At 34.7% G+C, this 15,531-nt stretch overlaps 1 protein-coding gene across 3 annotated transcripts in view; it reads left to right on the forward strand.

Annotated features, from left to right (window-relative positions):
* The window catches only part of LOC150100638 (uncharacterized), a 296,632-nt gene that overhangs the window by 126,181 nt on the left and 154,920 nt on the right, over positions 1-15,531 (forward strand). For all 3 annotated transcript variants that reach the window (XR_016549179.1, XM_090401968.1, XM_090401969.1), the window contains exon 8: positions 7,048-7,172. Coding sequence is in view for 2 of the 3 variants with exons in the window: in XM_090401968.1 (XP_090258094.1) it covers positions 7,048-7,172 (125 nt within the window). In the remaining variant the exon portion in view is untranslated. The remainder of the gene's footprint in view (positions 1-7,047; positions 7,173-15,531) is intronic.

Raw genomic sequence — 15,531 nt, forward strand, 5'->3', positions numbered from 1 at the left:
TCCCCATCAAGAAGAAACCCTGGCGCCCAGATCTGGGCACAGTAGTAAAGATGGGGTCTTATCAAGGCTCAATAAACAAAGGAACAATAACTTTCTTGTCTCTGCTCATCGAAGTATTCTTCAGTAACCAAGTGATCTGGTGAGCCGATTTAGCCACTTTTGCAATGTGCCCCCTAAACTTCAACTCCCTGTCCACCAACACTCCCAAATCCCTGGCCTCATCAATCTCCTGGAGTACAGTTCCACCAATGCGGTATATACTGATTCTATTCTTTCACCCCAAAATGCATAACCTTACACTTTGTCACATTAAACTGTCATCCATTCTCCTTAGCCTAGCCTAGCCTTCCAATCTATCCAAATCATTCTGCATAATTTTTACATCATGTGGATTCACTATTGCTCTACCCAACTTTGCATCATCAGCATACAAATTAACAGTTCCTCTCAAATCCTTTCCTTGAACAAATTAAACAGCAGTGGTCCAAGAACAGAACCCTGCAGCACACCACTAGTCACAGGCCTTCTTTTGGACTCTACTCCTGAATAAACTACTCTCTGATATCTCTCCATCAACCACCCTCCTATCCATCTCACCAACCCTATATCCATCCCCATCTGCTGCAGTTTACTGATTAGAATTCCATGTGGTATCCTGTCAAAGGCCTTAGCAAGGTCCAGCGGTATCACTGTAAACCCATTACCCTTATCCAGTTCAGCCGTCACTGTGTTATAAAATGTGAGCAAGTTATTGAGGCATGATCTACCCTTCACAAAACCATGCTGTCCCCCATACAGTATCCCATTATCATCTATCCATTCCTGTATTTTTCTCTTGACTACTTTCTCCAAAACCCAAAACCTTGACAATGACTCCTGGTATGCTGATCGGTTGGTAATTTGCAACAGCAGTCTTGGAGCCTCCTTTATGCAATGGAACTATTTTCCTCTCCTTCCACCCCCTTGGGACTAAGCCAGACCTGAGACTCAAACAGAATGGTCAAGGGCACTGACAATTCTTTTGCCGCTTCACGTAAGACCTGAGCTTGTATACCATCCAATCCCACAGATGTATTCACATTAAGGTTTTGTAATGTTTTGTAATTTTCTACAATTATTGGTAGATAGTGACTGTAATGAGTCATAGCTGACTTTAGTACATAAGTATATAATCAACTTTGGCTTTATCAGTCTCAAACCCTTAGTTCACCCACAAAAATTTGAAAACCTTTTGTAGTGGGATTCACAAAAGTTAAGGAAAAATAAATAAAATATGAAATACAGTACAAACTAGCAATTTCCTCCTTGAATTATGCACTGTCTACCAATAATTTTCCGGACACGCCTGTTATTTGAAGTGATGGAACATTTCAGGTTTGTTAACATAAAAACTGGTGTACAGATAGTAGAAAGCAGTATTTCATTGTAGCAATCGAATACTGGTGGTATGGCAATGCAACGTGAACTCAGTGACTTCTAGAGAGATGTCATAGGGGAATTCACTACCTTTCTTTGTAATCAGTTATGCTGAATTACATGACATCCAACCCCTCAGTTCTAGGAAAGGGTGATCTGTATTTTCTGGAATGATGTTAGAATGTAGTGTAATCAGTTTTTTTTTTTTTTTTATGCTCATCCTTGAAAGATTACAAACCTATAATATGTTCATACCATGGGCAGGCCAAGGATTAATTTTATTATTTCTTATTTTATTTTTTAATTTTTTTTTCAAGCTACTTTAGGCTTCTAAGCAGGATCTCATACTAATGAAACTGTTGGGCAATGAAATTCATCTCCTACCTAAAGACAATTACAATCCATGTCCACTGCAGAATTCAAACTTACACATAGAAAATGTCGCATATGAATTATGACTTTTTATTTATTCATTCATTCAAGCATAATGTGACTCATCCTTTCTTCTATTCCTCTTGCCTACACACAGCATTAGTGTACTATAGGTCTTGTGGCCTTTCGTGTGTGGACCAGATATAAAAAATTAATTTTGTAAGGTTCTACGAGGAATGCCTGCATAACTCAGCCAACACAGCAATGTGTCCTTTAGAAAGACCTGGATTCACTTACCATCTGGGATGCAAGGACATTTAAGCTAAAGCTGATCTCATAGTGTTAGAGAATTTTTTTTCTTGTGGAAACCTGAATTTCCTATTTCTTACTGGCTTTCAAAACATACAAAGCATTAAGAGAACACATACAGTTATATGTTGCATTCATGGTTACCTGCTTTATTGTAATCCTATGTAACAATTGTTATGATTGGCCTTTTGTTAAATATAGAATTTTATGTTTAAATTTGATGGGTTTTTTTTTTTTTTTTTTTTTTTTTTAATCTTCAGAAATTCTAAGTTATACACAAGCATAATCAAAGAGAAATCGATGTTGATGATTGTGTTACAAATTATAAAATTATCAATCTGCTCTTTTGGAACACGTTATTTTTTAGTTGAATCTCTAGCAGTATAATCTCTTGCTCTATTTAAAACATTACATTATTATAATATTTAATACCAAATTCTAAAATAGATTCAAACATTTTTCATAAAATTTAAGCTACATAACATTAAGCTTGTCTGAGAGTAGTGTTTCTATAACAGAATACTTGGTCTTAATCATCACTAGAAAATAATGGTGTAAATTTTGTATCATAATTTTTTCAAAACATTGGAAATATCATTTTAATCAGAAAATACTTATGCAGTAGATGCCGCTTATTGTGATCACTTTGGGGCAGTTGCTTTTCGATAACAATAACATTAAGCAAAGGATATAAAAAATTGCATCATTTATTTCAATTTATTCTTATGAACATTATTTAATTTAATTTATTGTTATAAATAATTTTTTAATAAGCAAAACAAAATTTATTTTAAAAACTTATCTAGTGTTGTGTGTCATGTCTTTGAATATAGTAGTTCATGAATAAATTGCTCCTTCTCATTAATGCCTTTCGAAGTTTGTTGCTGTATGTTGCACACCGTGACGAAGTATTCATAGAGCTTCTTTTATCTGGGCATTGGTTGGAGGAGCTTCTAAAATTTGTTCTTCTATACTTGTATTAGGTTCACTTTCTCATCAGAAGCAGCTTGGCATATTTCTGACACTGTTATTGTAGCTACCACTTCAATGTTGTTATCAATGTCCAACCAATTTTCAACTTCTTCTTTTGACACATCATCTGGGTTTTGTTTTATCAAAAATTTCATTTGTAAGATATTCAAATTCTTTGGAAGAAGGAGTTTCCAAGTTTGTCTTAAAAATCCAACATTTTTGGAAGCAGTTTTCAATAGTCTTCTCTGAGACTTGCTTCCATGACATTGCTACTAAATGCAATGCATCAAGAAGGAAAATCTTTTTTGCAGTTGCACTTGCATCAGATTGGTCTTTCATATAATCAAATTCAGCTATAATCCTCGCACGAACTTACCTGCAATAATAAACTTTAAAAGCTCGTATGATGCCTTGGTCACATGGTTGAATTAACGATGTAGTGTTCAAAGGCAAGAAAATTACCTTGATGCTCTTTAACGATAAATTGTTTGTGTGTGCAGTGCAATTGTCTACTAACAAGACAATTTTTCATTTTAATTTAAGATCCCACTTAACTGTCCTGGCAAGATCTATGCAAGTATACTTGAGAAACGGTTGAGAAGAATTGTGGAAGAAAAGCTGGGTGAAGAACAAGCTGGATTCAGGCCAAATAGAGGCTGTCAGGATCAGATCTTCACTTTACGACAAATAGGGGAGAAATCATGGGAATATAACAAAGATCTGTATATAAGTTTTGTCGATTTGGAAAAGGCATATGACAAGGTGCCAAGAGAGAAGCTATTCAATATGCTACAGTTATATGGTGTCAATGGGGCATTATATCAAGCAATACTTAGTCTTTATTTGAGTTGTAAGTCAGCAGTTAGAATTGAAGGAAGTACAGGAAGATGGTTTAATGTTAAATCTGGTGTGAGACAAGGATGTACATTATCCCCACTGTTATTCATTATCTATATGGATCACATTATGAAGGAAAGTGGTATTAAACATGATATCAGAATTGGAGATGTTAATGTCAGCTCTTTGCTTTATGTGGATGATGTTATACTTCTAAATAAATCCGCTACAAGTCTGCAAGATTCTCTGACTAAATTGAATAACTGTTGTAATAGATATGGTATGAATGTCGGCAATAAAAAGACAAAGACAATGAAAATAGGCAGAATCATTGAAAATGTCAACTGTGTTGTGAATGGAGAACCTGTGGAACAAGTAAAACATTTCAGCTACTTAGGCACGATTTTTAGTGAAGATGGTAAATTAAATATGGAAATAGACAACAGAATCAACAAAGCTGGTATGGCTGGAAGTCAATTGAATAAATTCATATGGAATAAGAGAGAAATTAGTCGGAACACTAAATTAGCTGTATACAAGACAGTGTTTAAACCAGTTTTAACTTATGGATCTGAGAGCTGGTTCAGAAGTAAAACACTTGACCAAAGACTAGAGCCTGCAGATATGAGAGTTCTGAGAAAGATTATAAGCATGAACAGATGGCATCAATGGCAATATCATATTAAAAACGAGGATATTAGGAAAGAACTTGACATTGTCAGCATCCAGGAATGCATTAGCAGAGCTAATCTCAGGTGGTATGGTCACTTAAACAGAATGGGCGAAGAAAGATTAGCAAAACAACCCAGAGGAAGACCAAGATATAGGTGGATTGATATGGTACAAAGTGCCTTAGACAAGCGCTTCCCAAACTGTGGGCCGCGGCCCCCTTGGGAGCCGTCTGTTTTGTTGAGGGGGCCGTGAAATACTGAAAACATATTTAAAATGTTTTACGACTAAGTCAAATGTTTTAAGACCAAGTCAAATGTGTATGTAAGATACTAAAAATGTAATATTTGCATTTGATTTTTGCAATATTCACTGTGTATATTTTGTATTGAATGTAAAAACAATAAATGTTATAATAATATATGTCTGTATTACGATTATTTTTTCGATGGGGGCCGTGAAATGTTTTAATTTTTTCAAAGGGGCCTTTACATCCATAAAATTGGGAAGCACTGCCTTAGACGATAGAAATATAAGATCTGATAATGTTGGAGCTTGACAAGTAACAGACTGATTTGGAGGAAAATTGTAGATAGGAAATTAGTATTGATATAATTTTTTTCATGTAGTACTATCATATCCTGTACACCCCTTGAGGGTACATGGCAGGAATTTGAAGATGATGATGATGATGACGACTTAACTGACCAATTGTTGAAAATGTCATTAGTCATCCAAGTATTTGCATTAGAACAGTGGTCAACAGGCAAATTTTGAACACTTTTAAAACACCTAGGATTTTTACTTTTTCCAATCACTAGAAGCTCTCGTTTCTCACCTTTCATATTAGCACAACAAAGAACTGTCACTGGCTCTTTTGAAAAATTAAATCCTTTAGTACTTTCATTTTTAAACAAATAAGTATGCTCAGGCATTGTACGAAAATAGAGTCCTGTTTTGTCTGCATTGTAAATATCCTCAGGAGAATATTCAGCAATAATTTTTGGCCAGTAGGTCTTAATCCACATCTATCTATCTATCTATCCCAATGGTTTTAACAGGCCTTTAAGGCCCACAACCTTCCAAGCATGCTTGGATTTCGTAACCGAAATACGAGGATAGAATGGTCACTCCTATGCCTCAAGGTATTCTTGGCTGTATCCCTGTGTGTTCAAGGGGCCGGTTTGCCTGCTTGCGGGATGAAAAACACCAGATAAACTGGCGGAAAAAACCCTACTGCCTGCGCCCAAGACTGGCTAACTTGGCTATGGCTGAGGAAGATCCTTCAGCTCCTCACGTCTCCGACGGGAATCGAACCTAGGACACTCCTTCCCCAGGCATATGGTTGCGAAGCGCAAAGCCACTAGGCTAACCGCGCGGTCTTAATCCACATCAGCTGATAAAAAATTGGTACTTTTTTCTTCACCATGAATACGCATTTACACAATTTTCTCTCACTTTTTCCTCCTGTTAAACCATCCATCAGTTGTAGTGAAATTTCTTTGCCCACCTTCTGCTTTGTGATGCATCAAAGGCTCATTAATCGAAGCATTCTTTTCACGAATATTACTAAACCAAATTTTTAATGCTGATTCAACTTGAGTATCCTTACCAGATCAGGCTCTCCTCCAATCCATGTTCTCATTAGTAAGAGCTGAAGTTTCAATGTTTGATCCGTTTTTCAAGATCTTACACAAGACTGGTTGTAAAATTTTTAAATGTACACTTGCACTATGCTGACTCTTTTGGGGCAACTTATCACTCCAAAATTCTTTGCTTTTCTTGAAAAGATAAATCTTTATGTTTTTTACTTGCTTCTTGCCATAATGCTGAAGGCTGTTTTAACGAGCACTTTAAGTCAAATTCACTTAACTGAAAGAGTGCACAAAAATAAACTCGAAAAATCACAATTAGACTGTATTTATAACCCCCCCCCTGCATTTGCCTGGAAGATTTAAAAAAAAGATTAAGATTACACACTTGCATTTGCCTGGAAGATATAAGATTTATGGGAAGAATAAGATTAACAAAAAAGTCAGGTTTCGACAAATATTTTTTGTCAAGTTTTCTCCTGATTAACCCATATTTCTTAGAATTCTGAGACACAAAAGGCCAAACATTCGAGGATTTTGATGACAATTAAAAGTTCCAGTTATTATAACAATAGCCAGAACTTGGATTGTAATAGAGGGATTATTTTTCATTAATTTTAAATGGTGTGTTTTGGGAGGACTGACTGATTTTGATAACAATAGCCGATTGATGATATTATTCACAATCACAATAAGCGGATTCTACTTTATATAAATTACATATAAAAAGAACTGTTTTCATGTTTCATGACATATTTCTTATTTAGTTAACAATATTTCTATAACTACTAATATTTATATCTGTTTTAGCAGGCTTGTTCCTTAAAAGGCGATTTTTTTTTATTTATTTATTTTTTTTTATTTCCATTTTATCTTTTAGGGATCTTATTTACAGCATATTCGTACTGAGACTGGAGCTAGTGTAAATTTAAGAGGGAAAGGATCAGGATTTATTGAACCTACCTCTGGGAGAGAAGCTTTTGAACCCCTACATATTCACATCACGTATGCATAATATTCTGTTTTTGTGTGTGTGTGTGTGGACAGATTATTGAAAGGTTGGACCTAGAATACTGTAGTCTCTTGATCTCATTGAAGAAAGTTTTGTTTGTATGTATGAAAAAAAAATCTCCATTAGATGTTCATATTCACATAATACACTCTATCATTACTTTTTTATATATATATATATAAATCTGAAAATCAAATCGAGACGTAATCAGAAGAATTCATTATAAAATATTAAAACCAGAAACACTACATTTAATATTTTTCTTGTAAAATTTTCAGTTAAGTTTCACAGCCATTGTCAATACAATTATAGGAATACTCAAAAAAGAATAATTTAATTGAAAGTACATGATATTATGTACAATATCGGCTCTAGAAGAATAGCTCTATCTGCATTAATAGATATTCAAAATAAAGTACAATAAATTGATTTAGTTAGTTATTTTTAAATTATAAACAATATTTAATTACAATTATGGAACACATGAATTACGAGTATTGGTTATTATGACTTCCCAAAATTGAGAAAGCTTTAGTCAATTGTTTTTGTTCAGATTCAGGTTGTGAATATGTACTTCACAGCTTTCTTTCTAAAAGAAAGTAACTTTTGTGTAACACTTTGGTTTTGTTCCAATGAATTCTGTATTTTGTAGATAAAGCATGGTTTGCTAAAGTGGATTTGTTGGATTCGTGAAGAGAAATTTATTCCTGATGTTCTTCCAGATGAATTTGTGCAGATCAAAAAGTTTGTCCATAATAATATAAGCCACTAGAGCATGGGATTCTATAAACTGCAGGATAAGATACAGGAGGATATTTATCTTTTGGTGAGATAAGGAATGTATTAAGTTTGCGAACTGGACATTAAGCAACTTGTACATTAATCTGACAAAGTAATCTTGCTATATTTTCAGAAAGTCCCTTAACATATGGAATACAAATTCTGATAATTTCCTCTTGAGGAGTGTTAGGACAATGGCCATAATTATTATTTTTTCATAGTTTTTACATTATAACCATTTGCACTACAGGCAGTTCTAATAATAAACAGTTCTTTCTTTAAAAGAGAATTTGTAGAACAAGTTTTATGAGCTTTGTCAAGTAAGGATTTGATTATGCTATAATTCCGACACGGGTGGTGATGAGAGTTAGAATCAATGTATTTACCAATATGAGTTGGTTTTATATAGAGAGAGAGAACAGTAAACTGCCATTTGGTTGATGTAGAATGAGAACATCCAGAAAAGGAAGGCAATTGTTGTTGTCTACTTCTAGAGTAAATTTGATTATTGGATTAATTGAATTAATTTTTCTAAGAAATTCATGAAGACCAGACAAAGAGGAGTTCCATACAGCAAATACATCATCAGCATATCTGTAGCAAACCGATGTTTAGGTGAAAAAAACGTTCATATGTTGTTCGAAATGTTCCATGAAGTAATTGGCTAGAGTTGGAGAAAGAGGAGACCCATTGCTGTTCCCTTGATCTGTTTATATAGTTTGTTCTGGCATCTAAAGTATCCTGAATTAATTACAAAGTCAAATAATTTCACAATATCTGGAGGAAAGTCTTTGTAAAGCAAACCAATCATATCTATCATAGGAATATTTGTGAAGAGTGAGACTACATCAAAACTAACTAGAAGATCTCTGGGTTTGTAAAGATAATCCTGAAATTTTATTCTTGAAATCTGTTGAGTTTTTTTATGAAGGAAGCAGAATTTCCAGTACTGTAGAAAGAAGATGAGATAAATATTTTGAAATTTTATACATAAGACATCCTATGAAGTCCACAATAGGTCTTAATAGCACATCTTCTATATGCAATTTATGAAGGCCATACAGTCTTTGAGCAAAAACATGAACTTTTAGCCTCTTTACTGTTTCATCATCTCAAGAATAAACTTTGTCTAAGAGGCTATTAAGATTGAGATATCCACAGTCATTGATAGAGACATCCACATAGGATGTCTCTATCAATGTTTCTGTACGTAGAATGATCTCAAAGTAGAAGACTTAAGTTTTCTAAAATAATTATTCTTAAAACCAACAAAGGACGAGAAGTGATAAGATTCATGATAAGAATAATTATTTTAGAAAACTCAGTCTTCTGTGTGTTTTGTGTATTACACAAAAGTTACTTTCTTCTAGAAAGACTCTACAAAGAAAGCTGTGAAGCAAACATTCACAACCAGAATCTGAACAAAAACGATTGCCTACGACTCTCAATTTTGGGAAATTATATTAACTAATACTCACCATTCATGTGTTCCATAATTGTAATTAAATACTGTTCATAATTTTAAAATAATTAACTAAATCAATTTAGTTAATTATTTTATTTAGTTAATTTAATGAAGATTGAGCTATTCTCCTGCAGCCGATATTGCGCATAGTATCATGTACTTTCAGTTAAATTGTTCTTGTTTGAGTTTTTCAGTAACTATATTGACAATGGCTATGAAACTTCCAATCATGCACCACTCTGAGAGAAAAATCTAGATCCCATCCCCTTCTTAGCAGCATTCATTCTCAGCTTCCAAGGATGACCTCTTGTCCTTTCTTCACCTTCCATAAAATGAAAAATTCCATTAACTGAAATCCTGTTTGACCCCTAATGTCTGCAGTCTACAAATTCTCAATCTGTCTTCATAATCAGTATTCCACAATCTTGATATTATTTTTAACACACTCTTTTGCACTTTCTCCACTGTATCAAATCACAGCAGAAACCAGGAGACCAGACCTGTTCACAATAGTCCAAATAAGTTCTTATCGAGGTCTTGTAAAGAGGCAAAATGACCTCTTTATCTTTACATGTCAATGTTCATTTCAGCATTGCAGTTATCTTTTGAGTTGTATTTGCAATCTGTGCTACATGGCCCCTGAACTTCAACTTCTTGTCTGTTAACACTCCAAGATCTCTAGCCTGGTCAGTTTCTTCTAGCATAAATCCCTCCAATATAATACAACACTGGATATCTAATCATGCCAAAGTGCATGACTTTACATATACTGACATCCATTTTCCCATAATCACAATTCCAGCCTATTCAAATCATTCTGCAATATCAGCTGCATTCCCGATTCCCCTACCTATCTTTGCATCATCAGCAAATAGCTGTATGTTGCCTGTCCAGTCCTTCCTGATGTCATTAATGTACAGATTTAATAACAGTAGACCAAGAACTGATCCTCGTGGTTCACCACTAGTTACCTGAAAGTTTGCACACTCACCCCCCCCCCCCCCCCCATCCCCTGTATACCACTTTTTGATATCTGTCAGTAAGCCATCCTCTTATTCACAGTAATATTTTCTAATCCAAACCCATGTTCTCCAATTTATACCACAGTCTTCTATGCTGTATTCTTTCAAAAGCCTTAGCAAAACTCCAAGGTGTGACACCTTTTGGCTACTCGCATATGAAAATATGACTTCTGCATTACTTCAACCTTAGTATCACCTGGTTCTGGCTCCCACTGATGAGACCTCAATAAAGGTTGAAAATGGTCTGGGTAGTGACTCTTCTCATGCATAGCATTATATATGTCTGCATGGATTGTGCTTTGTATTATGGCAAGTGATGTGAAGGTCATTAGCTTCTATATACGAATTGCCCTAGTCCTGAAAATACTTCAGGTGCAAATTGGTATAATCCTTTATTCAGTTACACTTGAATAAAGGATTATACCAAGTATATAATTTCATGGTATCTTTAATTTATAGTATAACCATGTGGAAAAAACTTCCAGCAAAATCCAAAAAGTATCATGGTGTATCCATTCCCCTTGTCTAGTTCATTTTTAATATTATTGTAGAATGCGAGCAAGTTGCTAAAACATTTTTGAATTTGATCCCTAACCAACTTTTCCAAACAAATGTAAATATTATCTGCACTATAGACTGTTGACATTTGTTTGTTGGCTATGAGTCATTTTTGAACATCTTTCATTTATATATATGTGTGGCCATTGCGTTTGACAACTGCATAGTTAATGATTTTGTCATAGCTATAATGGAAACTGCACCATGTTAGAGAATGAAACATGTAGGTAAAAGATTTGTCATAGCTATAATGGAAACTGCACCATGTTAGAGAATGAAACATGTAGGTAAAAGATTTATTGAAAAATAATAGCAAATATATTTTTTTGAAAATACAGCACATAGTAGTAAATTCACATGCAATTTAAATTAGGTGGAATAATACAAAGTAAATACATTGAGTGTTGCTTAACATAACTGCATTACCATGATTTTCCAAGCCACTTTTTATTGAAAGAGGTAAATTTGATATATCCTATTAGTGACTAGTATGTACTTTAGAGTATATACTCAGATCTTAACATACAATACCCGCCCACCCCTCCTAGAATATACGAAGCACCAAAACTATACAAAAGTAATCGTCTACTTACACCTGTTATGGATTCCATAGGTAGTTCTACCTACAGAGTCTCAAGATTTCTCTCAAACCTTCTCTGCCCTCTCATTGGCCACTCAACTTCTTCGTTAAAAAAATTCTTCAGATATGGTGATTGAGTTTTGTCATCATCTCCCACTTCACAAATATTCCACATACTGAAACAATAGACATTCTTTCCCAAGAATTTCCATCAGACAAAAGACCTATTCAAATTCAAAATACATGGAAAGAACAGCTATACCAACAAGTAGAAGAAACTGTAGTGGGTTAACCGCTATCATCTAACCAAGCAAACTTTTATCTGAACCATCCACAAGGAAGAATCTCTATTCTTGACCCAGAATCATCTATTTGGCTTGTTATATAGATGTGACATATCTATGTAATAGATATTTCCTGAAAACTTTAGTTTCCGAAAATCCCGAACATATCTCGCACCATGATTTTTTTAGCTTTAATTTTTGTTGAAAATGTCAATTGTGTTGTGAATGGGGAACCTGTGAAACAAGTAAAACATTTCAGCTACTTAGGCACGATTTTTACTAAAGATGGTAAATTAAATATGGAAATAGACAATAGAATCAACATGTATGGTATGGTAGAAAGTCAATTGAATAAATTCATATGGAATAAGAGAGAAATTAGTCGGAACACAAAATTAGCTGTATACAATAGTGTTCAAACTATTTTTAACTTATGGATCTGAGAGCTGGGTCAGAAGTAAAACACTTGACCAAAGATAAGAGACTGTAGATATGAGAGTCCTGAGAAAGATTAGAGGTGTTAACAGATGGCATCAATGGCAATATATTAAAAATGAAGATATTAGGAAAGAACTTGACATTGTCGGTATCCAGGAATGCATTAACAGAGCTAATCTCAGGTGGTATGGTCACTTAAACAGAATGGGCAAGGAAAGATTAGCAAAACAAGTGTTCTCTGCCAGGTTGGCAGGAAAACGACCCAGAGGAAGACCAAGATATAGGTGGATTGATACGGTACAATGTGCCTTAGATGATAGAAATATGAGATCTGATAATGATAATATTGGAGTCTTGACAAGTAACAGACTGATTTGGAGGAAAATTGTAGATAGGAAGTTAGTAATTACCATGATTCAAATTTTTCATGTAGTACTATCATATCCTGTACACCCCTTGAGGGTACATGTCAGGAATTTGATGATGATGATAATTTTTGTAGGAAAAAAGTGAGAGTTATATTCCAGTAAATACAGTAAATGGCTATTCAAGAAAATGCTGAGAATTAGTTCATTGACAAAACCTTAATCATAGCAACTGCCTTACCATATCAAAAGTTTGGGAAATTGTTATACTCATTTGTGTTAAATAGATAGTAATTAAGTTAATTATTTATAATACAGTTTTCAGCCATTCGGCCCAATAGTTTTTATAACTTGACAGTGCAATTTCATGTACAGAGGGATTCAAGTTTGACAAATGCACTGTACTGTTCTGTTCACATTCTTTACTGTTGTTCTTTACTCTCACTGATGATATTTTATGATATGCAAGATTAAATATTTGGCAAATAACATTGCTCTGAGTAGTAAGATAGAGGAGGATACAAAAGACAGTGGAACAGTAGAATAATGAATGAGGAATCTGGTTTGAGGTTATATTTTGGGTGGTCATGTAATTTAGTGCTCAAGTAAAATTGATGAGTTTTATCTGTTTCATTGTGTTTTTTCATTAGAAAATTAGTAAATTATAGTGTATTAGATAGATTTTCATGTTTTTTAGAGTATTTAGTGTCTTATATTAATTTTTGTACTGTCGGCATGGCACCAATGAAATGAACAATGGCAGTAAAGACCATTGTCTGGCAATTTGAATTTGTGGGATTTTATTCTGTGCAGTGTGTGAAATGTATTCCTTGAGAAAATTAAAGAATATGTGGAAAGAAATTGAAATTGGAGAGAGAGAGAGAAAGAAAGAGAGTATGCTGAGTGTTTCAAAAGTGAGTGTATGTTAGGTGATGAGAATGCAGCAGATACTGACAGTATGATAGAAAATGATGTTATTAATGTCGAATGTGCAGCCATGGAAATAGAGAAGAATGAAATGAACATTAATTAAGAAATATTGAGCTTAAATGCTATTCTTTAAAGGACGACATGCGAAATTGAAAAATTGCAGAAGGGGCAAGAGATTAGCAGGGCTGTAAAGAGAAAGAAATAGGTGGTCCGAAGGAATAATAAAGACTGACCAAACAAACAAGAAAAGCAAGTTAAGGAAGAAATTATGCATGCAGACCTCAATGATCAGGGGAGTACTTAATGAAAGTGTGACAAAATCCTGTTTCCTGGGTGCAAAAATTCACAATATTAAACGAGCCATCCAGATGTAAACAGGTAAGTTGAAGGAAATGATTGTCTTGTTTGGTACAAATGATTTGAGAGGCAAGAAGTATTCTATGAGGGAGGATGTAAAGGAGTTCTTAGAGGAGGCAAAACTGAAGAGCAAAAAGGTGAAGATTGTAAGTCTCCTACCATGCTATGATAGAGATGAACTGAGGAGGAGGAGGAGACCATAGATTCATACATAACTATGAATCTATATGTAGGTTCTGCAGAAAACATGATGTAGGATTAGTTGATCTGTGGCCTGTGTTTGACAGAAAGAAGAATTTGACAGAGAAAGAAATTGACAGAAATGACTGCATCTAAATGGTTTTGATGTTAGATATCTGGAGAGAAAGCTTTGTTTACCGAGCATACTGACATGCAAATTCAATGAAACTTAAGCAATTAGGGTGGAAGCAAGTGAGTTTGTGTGAAGGCACCCATGAAGCGAGTGAGTGAGAGAATGACCAAGTAAGGAATCTAGTCTCTCAAGCAAAAATATTGAATAGGGTAGTCAGTTCAGGAAGTAAAGGTAGGTGGGGAACTAAAGGGATGCTGCAGTTCCTATATAATAATGCCAGAAGTATCAGGAACAAGAAGGAGGAGTTTTTGGCATTGGTTAGTACAACAAAAGTTATAGGCATTAGTGAGACTTGGCTAACAGCAGATGATATAGTTAAAGGGATTGAATGTGAAGGGTTTAGAATTTTCAGGGAAGATAGGATGGGGGAGGATGATACTATTGATGATAGCAGATGAATTGCAACCAAAAATAATAGGAGACAGGAGGGAGGGTAGTTGTTCATTTGAAACAATCTGGTGTGAGATTAAGGCCAGTAAAACAAAATATACAGTTGGTTGTTGCTATAGCCCAGAGAGTTCCACAGATGATCTTGAAGACATTCATCGTTAAATTAGTACGAGTGCAGGTCGAGTGATTATTATGGGGACTTCAACTATAGAGATATAGACTGAAAGTAAGAAAGATCACATGCTGCCTTAAGTAATTAAGGCAGCATGTGATGGAGGGGGACTAGGAGTGGGAGAGTATTGGACCTAGTCATAGGATCAGAAGAGCTATCCATAACCAAAGTGCCCGCACTGCCTCCAATTGGTGAGGTGAAAGTGACAAAGCAGTCTTGACTTGGAGATTATTGTATCAGTAAAGCATGAGGATTATTCTATCAAGAAGGGGATACAGGTGATTATGACAAGCTTAGAAAGAAGCTTAAATCTGTGCAATGGCATAAAATACTGCAGGGTGAGAATGTTAGTAGTGCATCCGATATAGTTAAAGGTACTAGAGGAAGCAGTATTAAATTGTATACATAGGATAAGGAAGGTTAATCAGGTAGGAGGATGGTTGAGCAATATCATTAAACATGAATTGCAGAAGACAAAAATGCTGTGGAGGGCATATAAAGAGAAAGATTACCACGAAACTCATGAACAGTACAAGGCTCAGGCAAGAAAGGTGACCAGCATGGCAAGGAAGGCAAAATCAGATTACAAGAAGAATCTAGCTAAGCAGGTCAAAGGAAACCCCAAAGAGTTCTTTTGT

This window comes from Typopeltis vanoorti, chromosome 12 (genome assembly GCF_054136105.1).
Source record: "Typopeltis vanoorti isolate ZY-2024b chromosome 12, IOZ_Tvanoo_1.0, whole genome shotgun sequence".
Classification (NCBI taxonomy): Eukaryota; Metazoa; Arthropoda; class Arachnida; order Uropygi; family Thelyphonidae; genus Typopeltis; species Typopeltis vanoorti.